Source organism: Vigna unguiculata, chromosome 7, assembly GCF_004118075.2.
Source record: "Vigna unguiculata cultivar IT97K-499-35 chromosome 7, ASM411807v1, whole genome shotgun sequence".
In the NCBI taxonomy this organism is placed as follows: domain Eukaryota; kingdom Viridiplantae; phylum Streptophyta; class Magnoliopsida; order Fabales; family Fabaceae; genus Vigna; species Vigna unguiculata.
In genome coordinates, this window is record NC_040285.1 from 21,075,708 (window position 1) to 21,088,071 (window position 12,364).

The 12,364-nt window shown below is 32.2% G+C and overlaps 1 protein-coding gene across 4 annotated transcripts in view; it reads left to right on the forward strand.

The window, feature by feature from the left end:
• Positions 1-12,364, forward strand: part of LOC114191582 (piezo-type mechanosensitive ion channel homolog) — a 29,708-nt gene that overhangs the window by 3,136 nt on the left and 14,208 nt on the right. For 3 of the 4 annotated variants that reach the window (XR_003605982.1, XM_028080833.1, XM_028080835.1), the window contains 9 exons: positions 1,722-1,878; positions 1,983-2,169; positions 2,856-2,971; positions 4,441-4,525; positions 7,030-7,245; positions 7,321-7,498; positions 11,551-11,679; positions 11,810-11,983; positions 12,113-12,346. Coding sequence is in view for 3 of the 4 variants with exons in the window: in XM_028080833.1 (XP_027936634.1) it covers positions 1,722-1,878; positions 1,983-2,169; positions 2,856-2,971; positions 4,441-4,525; positions 7,030-7,245; positions 7,321-7,498; positions 11,551-11,679; positions 11,810-11,983; positions 12,113-12,346 (1,476 nt within the window). In the remaining variant the exon portion in view is untranslated. The remainder of the gene's footprint in view (positions 1-1,721; positions 1,879-1,982; positions 2,170-2,855; positions 2,972-4,440; positions 4,526-7,029; positions 7,246-7,320; positions 7,499-11,550; positions 11,680-11,809; positions 11,984-12,112; positions 12,347-12,364) is intronic. The other variant, XM_028080836.1, reaches the window with a different exon arrangement.

Sequence of the window (12,364 nt, forward strand, 5' to 3'; positions counted from 1 at the left end):
TAAACCAATTGATATTAAGCAAAGTTGTATAACAAATATATAAGCTGTACTCCAAGAATTGATGCAGTTGATGTGGGACTTCCCAACACCCCCCTTTGTAGATGCCAATTAGAAAGGCAAGTCCATCATAATGAAATTTTCCAAGATGAGTCTAATATCATGTCATACTTCATCTTAAAACCAATTGTCATTTAGCAAAGTTGTCCAATAATTGAGACAAATGATGTGGGACTTCTCGACAAACACATACTCAATACCCTCTTAAAGGATTTAGAGAAATTAAGTTTGCAAATAGAGCATTTTAGGGTGTAAATTCTTTTTAATGGTCTCACCTAGTGTTTTTCTTGTCCTTGTCCTGGCTTGCATTATTAGGATATTATGTATTTGATCAACCATCATTAGTGTTTTCTTTTGTTATTTTTTTATCCATGGCCAAACCATTGTTTGTTGTTGAACCTTATTTTCCTATTAGCACGACTCCCACTTGAAGTTATTATATCCACTCATTCAACCCAACATTCTCATTTTCTCAACATTTAGCTTATGTGGTTGATGTCTAAAAACTTGTTACCATGAAGCATGGCTTGTTGCATGGCTGTAGAGATGTTCCAACCCGTGAGCCAATCCAGCTCACCATAGGTTTGAGTCTAGTTGGGTTGAAAAAAAATTCAGTTTTTCCAAAAGTGGTTTGAACTGAGTCCAACCCACTTAACTGATGGGTTAAACAGGTTCGAGTTGGGTTGAAGGTGAATTGACCCACTTAACCCACCAACATTTTTTTACAATTTTTTTTTATAATTTTTTTGTTATAATTATTTAGTACTTCTAATTATATAGGTTCATAATTTCATATTTTTAAATGTAGAATGTTGCTCAATAATATTTGAATAGTTTGAATGTTTAATTAATTTTTTTGTCATGTTATATACGTTGATACTTTAATCTTTAACTATTATTTTTATAATAATATTTCGAGAATTAGGTGAACACTTTGATTCCACTATATAAAAAATAAATTAAGTCAATTCACTCTCATTGTAATGCAATAAATATATAAAATAAATTGCAAAAAAACATTTGTAAGTGAGCCAATCCACTAATCCGTGGGTTGGGCCGGGTTGCAAAATTTCTGACTTATCAAAAAATGGAGCTGGGTTGAACTGGTCCTTTTTTAGCTCAATCTGTGGTGAGCCAACCCGTATGAGCCGGGTTGGCTCACTTTGACACCCCTATATGGCTGTGATAAGATTTACCTTTTTTTAGTTTGAGAGACTTATTTTGATCAATAACAGGTAACGCAAAATACATTCCTCCATTCTCGAATATTTTGGATTATTTAGATGCTGTAGTGTGACTTTTGGTTTGCTATAATCTCCATTTTTTACCTCTAATACAATGCTAGTGTGTGTTTGGTTAAACTAGGTTCCATATACTCTGTTTTACTTAAATGGAAACCATGAGGCTCTAAAGCTTTCCTGGACAACTCTAGTTTACCATTCAGAGCCATAGTGGTATTATCATTACTTAACCACTCACATATGTTTAGTTCCTTAAAACTTCGGTAGTCGTCTCATTTTGAGCGTGTCTATTTTTGTTTTGTTTTTCTGAACCATTTTAACCCCTCAATATTTTATGAGCAGTATGTTTATTTATAGCTGTCATTCTAGCAACCACATATTGTTGCAAATAATGTCATTGGTACTCTGTTTTGTGTATTGAAGGTTCTCACCTTCGGGTGGCATCTTGCTTGCTGTTGCCTGCCATTCAGCTAGTTGTTGGAATTAGCCATCCTTCATGGGCATCTCTACCTTTTTTCGTTGGTAGTTGTGTTGGTCTAGTGGATTGGTCTCTGACAAGCAATTTTCTTGGGCTTTTCAGGTGATTTTTATCTGATTTTTCCTTTATTCGCTTTCATAATCTCTTTAGGGTATTTGGCACTTTCAGTGTCTTACAGGCTTATGTCTGTGCTATTGGTTCTAAAGGTGGTGGAGGCTTCTTCAGCTGTATGCAGGTTTTAATATATTCCTGCTTTACATATATCAGCTTCCCATGGAACTTCCTGGTATGATTCATTGGATGGCTGATTTAATTGGTCTGTACAAAATATCTTGCAATTCTGAGTGGCCTCAAGTTTGTTCCTGCATTTCTCTGTTGTTTTACTATACAATGGTATGTATCTGTTTCATTATTTTTTTTAGTACTGAATATGATTGGAAAAGACTAGTTTAGCACATTCGGGCTTATTTTAATATTTAGGTAAAGTAGGTCCACTCTCACATAAACCACTTTACTTGTGATATATTTTATTCTTAATGTAGTAGAGCCTACATGTAGCTGAAAATAAAAATTTATTAGAAGCTTGGTCTAAAATTCCTGAAAAATTATTAGAGCCTACATCTATTCCTTTTCACTTTCATCCTGTATGGTTGTTTTACTCCTCTACCCCTCCTCCTCGTCCTCCATAGAATTATCAAAGTACCAATATTTCATGTTGCAAACTGAAGAATATACTTTTTAACTAGCGTCTTTACGCACATAAACCCAACATATTCATTTAAAATATAAAAATAACTTAATCAATCAAATTGTAAAAAATAAAAGAAATAAAACGTACATAAAAATGAATTTGGATCAGAATAGGGATCTTTTGAAATATAGAGACTACAATTGTAGAAAAAAAAATAATAAACTAAAATCACAAATGAAACCTTAAAGCGGACCATAATTACAATTTAACATATCTATTTTATACAAAATATAATGATATATGACAGTAAAGTTCTTTTTCCCTTATTATTTGTGTTCACTGATTCACTTTACTCTTGCTTCAACTAACATTCTTTCTTGTGGTGCAGCTGTCTTTTATTAAATCTGATTTGGAGGAGATGGGTTTTATTATTTCCAGAACAGACTGTGGTCTGACTGAGCAATTGCTTCCCTCTAAGCATTCATTTTTCATTCGTGAGTCAAGGTATTCAAAAGGAAATGAATATAGTTTTCTAATTTGCTTTATGTGATATCTTTTCAAGTATATGTTCTAGCACCTGTAAATGAGTTTATATTGAAGGAAAATTTCCATTCTATTTTTCTAATTAGGATAGAATAAGATGACCCCATCTTGTTTTTTAGGGGTTGGAGGAGGAAAATGAATATGTTGGATGAAATGAAATGGTATAGATTTTATTAGGTTTTATTTCATTCCATCCTACATACACTTAATACAATCTAAACTGTAGCTCTAAGGCCATTCCTTCTTTTTTCATTAATCGAAGCCCAGCCTTACTGTTTATTGTGCACAAAAAGAACTATACTTTAATGAAATCAGACAATAGAAATATTTTCACAAAGCTTGGTAATGAGTTAAAAGGAGGGAGTTTTTCATGTAACATTCCGCACATACCACAATAAAGCGGTGTTGTTTAAAAGAAAAAAAAAGGAATTTCACCTTGTTGAAACAGCTCATACTTTTACTATAATGTCCCTCTTCACTTCTGGGATGATGCATTTCTTACAACATGCTATTTAATCAATTGCATGCCTTTGTTTGTTATTGACAATCAAGTTCCTTACTTCCTCTTGTACCTTCAGTAGGCTTTGTACACTATTTCTCTTCATGGATTTGGTTCTACCTATTTCGTCCATGATCTCATTCTAAACAAAGACACTTTCTACCGAGTTTTTCAATTGCCTCTTCCTTGGATATGCTGTTTTTCAAAAGGTTATCATTACTTTTGTCTTCAATGGTATCTTGTCTGTGTTGATTTTAGCTTCATTGAGACCACCTATTTACCATCTATTAACCTACCTTCAACATCATCTTCTGCTCCAAATGACTCCATCAACAGCTAATTTCCCCCCCATTTGCCATTTGGACAGGGGTTTGGTCATCTTGTAACCCTAATTCTTTTTATATGTTTTTTTTTCTCTCTCTCTGAATTATGACTGTTCATCTCATTCTCCCTATTCCATTGTTTCTTCTTTAGATTTTATGTCTATTTTTAAAGTCTACATGTGAATGATATCTCTAATGATTCAGCCTTTAATTCATTCCCATATCATCGTCTGATCCATGTAACAAATATAGCCTAGTAGGATAAGGCTTAAGCCTTGTGTAACTAACTCATGCTCTAGTCTATGACATGACTCTTGTTTGTTTTACGTTTTCAATATGGGCAATGTTTGATTTACTATCTGTTTTTTTTTTTTTTTTTTTTTTTTTTTTTTTTTTTTAATTTCTACATGGAAGTTTTATCTAAGACTAACCTTCTGAGAAATGAGGTTGAGATATTTGTTCACTGGTGACTAGTGTGTCAATTTTGCTTATTTTAATTGAATGATATTATTGTTTTACATTTACATCTCACTTTTTGTTTCCGGGTTTTTTTTGGGAATGTGGCTTTTGGCTTTAAACCTTGCTGAGTACCTTTATTAAATGTGCAGATCTGGTGTGAGACACACAAATGTTTTACTCAGAGGAGCTGTTTTTCGAACTTTCAGTATCAACTTTTTCACGTATGGTTTCCCGGTATATATTCTTAAAACATGTTGTAATCTGCTATTAATGATGAATGATCTTGGAGTTGTGACTGTCTTTTGTTATAATCTTTCCTCCATCGGTGTACTTTTATAGCCTATTTTAAGTTAACTTTTAATAGAAAATTGCATTCATATACCTGTGTGTGCACTCTTTATGTTAGGTAAATAATCTCGTTTAGGATTAGGATCTTGGCATACTGACATGGGTAACAATGTTAATCCCCATTCTTGTGCCCTCTAGGTGCCTAGATCACCACATCTTCCTCCTTACTTGAATTTTAGTTAATTGAAATATGATTTCCCTTAATCCTTTACTGATGAACTAATAAAACATCTGTGTATTATTATAAAATAAAGAGCATTCATTAAAAATACACCAAACAAGACACAATATTACATACAAAATCATTCTTCTAAAGTTAAACGCAACACAATAAGATGCCAAATGATGACATTTTTTGCATATATTTATTAGTGGCGGTAATGCAATCCATTTATCCATCATCCATCATCCACCCTGTCCATATGTTAAAATTCTGAAGGTTCTAAAGAAAAGATAAACTGAGAGAAAAGTAAACTGAATCTGTAATGCTTTATTTATTAAACCATAGAAGAGCACAAAGGTATTTATAGAAAATAAGATTGTCTAGATTCAATATATCTGGACTCTAACCAACAAACATCAACTACTAATATAACTTACTGTCTAAGAAATACAAATAGCAAGCATACAGAGAATGTTGTACCCACAACTTTAACGACTTTGTTTTCTAACATACCTGAAGAGCCCCTAACTACCAAGGTTGGAGGCAAATGCTTAGGGAAAATAAACTTTAGGAGGGAAGTTCTTCACCTTCTTTCTTTTACTTGGTTTAGTTTCTTGTCTTAGAATTCAAACTATAACATGAACTTACATCAATACCCCTCAAGCTGAAGGTGGCACTCTAGAAGTCACTTTCTTGTCTCTCATAAACTGGAAGCATGTGACTTGGTGAGGACATCGACATATTGTTGATCAGAAGGTATATACATGACTTTTAAAATGTTGTTAAGGACTCTCTTGCGAAGGAAGAATACATTCAGCTCCACATGCTTGGTTAGAGCTTGAAGAATGGAATTATGAGAGAGAGAGAAACTGTACTGATGTTGTCACAGTATATATTAGGAACGATGTTCGTAATTATTGTAAGATACATGATTTGTATGTTATGATACACTATTCATATTGTACAATAATAAGATATAATCCTCTATCGATGTGATATAATTCATTGCAACACTTGCTTTTGCTCCTAAATTGGTTTTTTATTGTTCAAAATGCTTTTAGAATCACGTGAATCACGATTTTTGGTTTGATGTAGAGCACTGAGTTGTGGGTGGAATTGTGCCTGGGTCACCCACCGAAAAGGGTTGGGTCATGTGACCTGGTTTGATGAGAACCCCTAAATCTGCATTTCTTTTGTGTGAATCTGAGCAAAAGGAGAGGCAAAATGGTCGTTCGTTTCCTTCCAACCATGATTGTTGATTTTGAACTATAGGGATAGATTATATCCATCATAAATTAGAATTTTGAGTTTTATGTCTGTGTATTTCTATTTAAGAGCAATTGCTCCTCTATGAATAGTATCAGAAACGGTTTTTTGATATTTGGAATCTTCTTAAAATGTTGCACATTTTATCACTTAAATTTCAAAATTTTGCACATTTACTACCTTAATTTCAAAACTTTGGACTTCTTTTAACTTTGATTGCATATCGGTGCACCATTGCCACATTAAAGTATTTCACATCATCTATAAAATTGTCATGTTACCAGTTTTCTATTGGCAGTTGATGGTAAAATAATGGAAATGGACAGTTGAGCGGTAAAATGTGCAAATAAACCTATATTAATGGAATATTGAACAATTAGTGATTAGAACTTCCTATCCGAAGTTATATTTTTAGATAAAATTATCAAATAAGAAGTTATTGTTTATTGTAATACTTGGTGTAACATGTATTAGTGTCATTTGATCCTCTTTATTTTAATGTGTGTGTATATGTGTGATTAGAAACTTTTAAGTACATACTTTTAGATAAAATTATCCAATAAGAGGTTATTGCTTAGTGTCATAGTTGGTGTAACTTATAGCAAAGTTATTTGATAATACTACTTCTCTATCTGTGTGTATATTTCGACCATATAATTCAATGGATATTTAAGATTAGAACTAATTGAAACAACCATGACCATTTATAAATGGTATGGATGACCAAGATTAATTCATTTTTCCTCACTTTCATTAGATATGCCCTCCCTTCCCACACACATACATCGGGCAAATGAATATGGGTACTATAGTACTCATTGTATGTGTCCAATGGGTATAGGATTCGTTGTGATCTCTTCTGATGCATTTGCAACTACTTATATCTTATTTCATACGCATTTAGTTTGCTTAATACCAAATGATTTGTTTATTGATTCCCTTGTTTAATTTTATTTTGCAGGTCTCCTTGTTTGCCCTTTCCTTTTGGAGCTTCAATTTTGCAAGCTTATGTGCATTTGGGCTACTTGCTTATGTCGGATACGTTATTTATGCCTTTCCTTCCTTATTTCGTCTGCATAGATTGAATGGACTGCTTCTTGTCTTCATTCTCTTGTGGGCTGTTAGCACCTATATTTTTAATGTGGCATTCACATTTCTGAACTGGAAACTTGGACGGGTAATCATTTAGAGTGACAATTTTTGAGTGAACGTACTTTCAACTTTTTGTAAATGTTTTCATACATATGTACAGGACATGAAAATTTGGGAGATGGTAGGACTATGGCACTATCCAATACCTGGATTTTTTTTGCTTGCACAATTTTGTCTTGGAATTTTGGTTGCATTAGGTAATCTTGTGAACAATTCAGTTTTCCTCTGCGTGTCTGATGAGAGTGGCCAATCGTCAAATGACTATTCCTCAGTAAAAGGTAATTTATTACAATCTTGTCATACCTGATACATGAAAATTTAACAAACCTCTTTAATTTAGAGTTATGTACAGCCACGTACAGTCGTACGCTTCTTACCGGTGACTTATATATGCCCATATACAGTGGAGTATGTGTGTATTTGTATGTATTCATGTTTATTTTCTCTTTTCATATTTAACTCCTCTGATAATCATCTATAGCCCATCTGGGATCTCATGACTTTTTTTTTTTTTTTTTTTCAATACTTAGTCTCACTAGGTTGTTATCAAGAATTTTGTACATCTTTTGTGTATATCACCTTATTTTGGCTTGAAACTTGTTTTGGGGAGTTTCATGTCTTGGTTATCTTGTCGATGCATATTTTAATTGCCTGCGGTTCTGTGTTAATTCTTCAGGAGACAAATGGAATTTGCTTAAGGGATGAATTTCATTGTAAGAAAACAAGCAATCCTAAAATATAATATAAAAAATCATAAATGTCACATAGAACAGTCAAGAATATACTAACCATGTGTTTAGATAGGGAATTTAAAAATCTTTTAGAAATGCAAATACATTGAATGTGATTTTCTTTTTCTTTTTAAATGTTTTGTTTTGAAAACAATTCAAATTTATTGAATTTTAATTTTCTTGTTTTAGTATCGAGTATTTAAGTTACCACCAATTACAAAATTTTAAATTAATAATAAATAACAAACAACATTCAATAATTTAAAAATCATTTGGTGATGTTTTTCAATTGATGTTGACTGAGGTTATTCAGTCTTGAAGATTTTTTTTTTTCACTTCATGTCAATTAGAGTTTTTCTTGATCAACATCAACTCAGGTTATATTCACACCACAATTATTGTGACTAACATCGATCATGGTTATCTTTTTTTGTTGACATTGTTAGTCAGGTTCTTTTTGGCCTACTCTTGGATTGTTGGCTACGAAAAAAATCTGCTTGGCTGAAACTGGCCAAAACAATCTTGGTTAAGATTGACCACAAATTTTCCCATTTGACATTAGACAAAAATACTGACAAACTTTGGACAAAAGTGACATTGGTTATGTTGATAAAACAAATCCCTACAGTGATTGATAAAAATGAATAACCATATTAGCTATATGGTATGATTATATTACATAAGGAGATGTTATATTATTTAATAATCAGAAATATTTGGTAAGATATTTCATTATCAAATCTGTGAGAATCCCTTGATTTATGCTGCAGTAAATATTTTCTTGTACAGTTTTAATCACATAATTAGGAGATTTAATTGCATTCCATAATTAGGAGGGTTAATAGGCTGACATTTTTTTATTTATTCTGCAGGATCATTAATCCTGAATTGTAGTGATAGATTATATCCATCATAAATTAGGATTTTAAGTTAAGTCTTTGTATTTTATTTAAGAGCAATGAATGCTGTATGAATAATATCAGAAACAGTTTTTCTGACATAGTATCAGCAAGGAGTAATTCCCCTTGTGTATAAAATACACATGGAGTAATATATTTATAATGAACAATAATAAAGAAAATATGGGCTAGACCCAAATACATAATATTGTAACTAACATAAGATATTGTAACTAACAATATCTTAACAATGTCTAACACTTCCCCTTAAGTTGGTGCATATAAATTGTATGTACAAAGTTTGTTACAAAAATAATCAATTCTAGATCCCGGTAAAGATTTACTGAAATATTTGCTAACTGATTACTTGAGTTAACAAACTTAGTCATGATGTTTTCGGATACAATATTTTCTCAGATAAAATGACAGTTAATTTGGTCCTTTCATGAAACATAAGATTAGAGATAATTTGAAGAGCAACTTTATTGTCACATATAGATGTCATTTGAGTGACATCTTGAAGTTGAAATTCTTTAATTAATTACTTGAGATTGAAATTGAAAAATATATGAGTAGTGGGCTTATGGGACCACTCTCATTTTCCTCTATTTATAATGAATATCTGATACAAGGTTACATAGAAGACTAAGTGACTGCACTAGGGCCCTAGGTGCAGAACTAAATACAACAGTATTAAGTTTCCCACACTCTACACCCTATACATAGGGTTAATGATACTACATAGAAGTAATAATTCTAACATAATTGTTTAATTACATTCCACAATTAGGAGGATAATTAGGAGGTTAATAGGTGACAATATATTCTATATTATTTGAAGTCCTGATTTGTAGGGATAAATTATATCCATCATAAATTAAGGTTTTTAGTTACTAAGTCTTTGTATTCTATTTAAGAACAATGGCTCCTCTATGAATTATATAAGAAACAGTTTTTTTGACAAAATCCTATAATATGTTCCTATTTAATGTAATCAAATTATATCTCGAACAGAATTAAATCATACCTCTTAACACTTTCCATCAAGTTGGTGCATTGTATTATATGTGATCATCTTGTTACCAATGTCATTAACATAATAATTTTACGAGAATCATCTCAGCCGATTGATTGTTGAATTTAATAAAGTAAATAATGACTAACAATATCTTTAATCAATAAAAAGAATCTAACTAACATCAACTAAAATATATCCTTGCCAATGTAGGCCGAGAAAACTCCAACTAAAGTTAATTAGGAAATAAACTTGGTTTGCTTTTGTGGACAAATAATTCAAAATGTGAACTGAAGAAAACCCCTATCAGTATCAGCTGAAAAAACCAGAACTTACATTGGTCAAAAAATAGTCCCATTGTCATCGATAAAAAAGCCCTTAGCTAACATTGATCAAAAAATAGTTTTGCTATAGTTGGTTGTGAAATCCTTAATTAACGTTGGTCAATAAATAACTTCAATCTATATTTGCAAAAGAATAACTTTGATCAATGTTGGCCAAAAGACAACCTTGATTGTTATCAAATGAAAATAACCTCAATTAATGTCAACATAAAAGCCTTGTTGATGTTGACAAGAAAACCTTGATGAGAAGAATACTAGCTTATATTATCTCAAAATTAGAAGAAAACAATTTCTCTTTCATTCAGTCTTGTTACATATGATATATGTATACATTGATTGGTTAATTTAGGAAACAAGCATAGCCTATTCTACGAAACAAATCTTTGAGATTGTGGGATTGATATGCTAGTATTAAAACAAAGATATAGCCAATATTCAGAATTAAGATCAATAGGAATAAAATCTGAAACTTCTTAAAATATCTCGACATATTAGCAAAAGAATAATATTGGTAATATCGACTAAAATTGGCCATGACTGACTTTAGTCTAAGAGAAACTCTCACTAACATCATTTGAAAACTAAATGTTAAGCCGATATCACCCCAACCTCGGTTGTGTTGATGACATCTCGATCTTTGCTTAGTTGACGATGTCCCAACAAACATTGAGTTGACGATGCACTAGCCTAGTCGAGGAAAGAATGTGAAGTGAAATAACATTGGTGTTACAGAGGAGAGAGTATGAAGAATTTCATATTCCTACTATTTTGTTGGAATTTGAAATTTCCTAAATGTAATTAATCCAATCATCATCATCATCGATACTTTCTATAATTTCAATTTCTTTTAGAATTCTCTGCCCAATCAATATATTGTCATAAAACATTTCAAATTTTCTTCTAAAATGAATCCTCTATACCTCCCTGAAAACACTATGGTGTGGTAGTACATGTGCATCAAATACTGTTGAGTTCAAGCCCAACTGTTTCAAACTCTTTGCACACAGGCATGCATGCACCTATGTATGGCTATAAACTCTGATAATTGTTGGCTGAATAACAAATGGAAGCCAAATAGCTGACCATATCCAAAAGCTTCTTTTAGCAAAAATAACCTTTTTCCTATGTACTCAGTTGTTGTTGATGTAGTAAATTTAGCATTCTTTTTCTATCAGTATTAACTTCAGCTTTATTTGACTGGATTTTATTGACCATCACTATAGTACTACGAGTGACTTGCATCATTTCTTTTTTCTGTTTATTTTATTTTTCATCCAAAGAACAAATTTCCTGATTACATTTGATTTTTCTTGTGTCCCGTCCCATCTTTCTTATCTTCAGTGGAGGGAGAGACTAAGGTGTTGATTGTGGCAACAATAGCATGGGGACTGCGCAAATGCTCTCGTGCTATCATGCTGGCATTGATCTTTCTCATTGCTCTGAAACCTGGTTTCATCCATGCTGTATATAGTACGTGTATTCAAATAATTTATGTTCATTTTGCATGGAATCCATTTAAATGATCTGTGGAATGCAGTTTTTTGTGTGTCCTTATCCTATGCTAGTTTATTGATTAGCTTCTGTTCTGTCTTTTCTTCAGTGATATTCTTTCTGATGTACCTTTTGACTCACAATGTCAGTAGAAAGATACGACAGGCTCTGATTCTCTTATGCGAGATTCATTTTTCACTGTTGTATGTTCTTCAAATTAATTTGATCTCAACTGCATTGGAGAAAAAGGGCTCTTTAAGCATGGAAGTTGTAACGCAATTAGGTATTAGTGTATTTTAGTTTGTTCATACTTTTAAATGATATCAATTCCATTATATTCATAGGCTTTACCACTTATTAATTGACATGGAGAAATGGGAGATTCACAGCATGTTCTATGAAATTGTTGCAGGTCTCCGTGAAGAAGATAGTGCCTGGGATTTCTTGGAAGTAGCTTTACTGGCCTGCTTCTGTGCAATTCATAACTATGGTTTTGAGATGTTATTTTCATTTTCAGCAATCATACAGCATGCCCCTAGCCCTCCTATTGGATTTGGTATCTTGAAAGCTGGTCTTAACAAATCTGTTCTATTGTCTGTATATTCTTCCTCCTCTGTGAGAAACAGTGATGAAAGTTTCTCTCATGGTACATTTCAAAAACGTT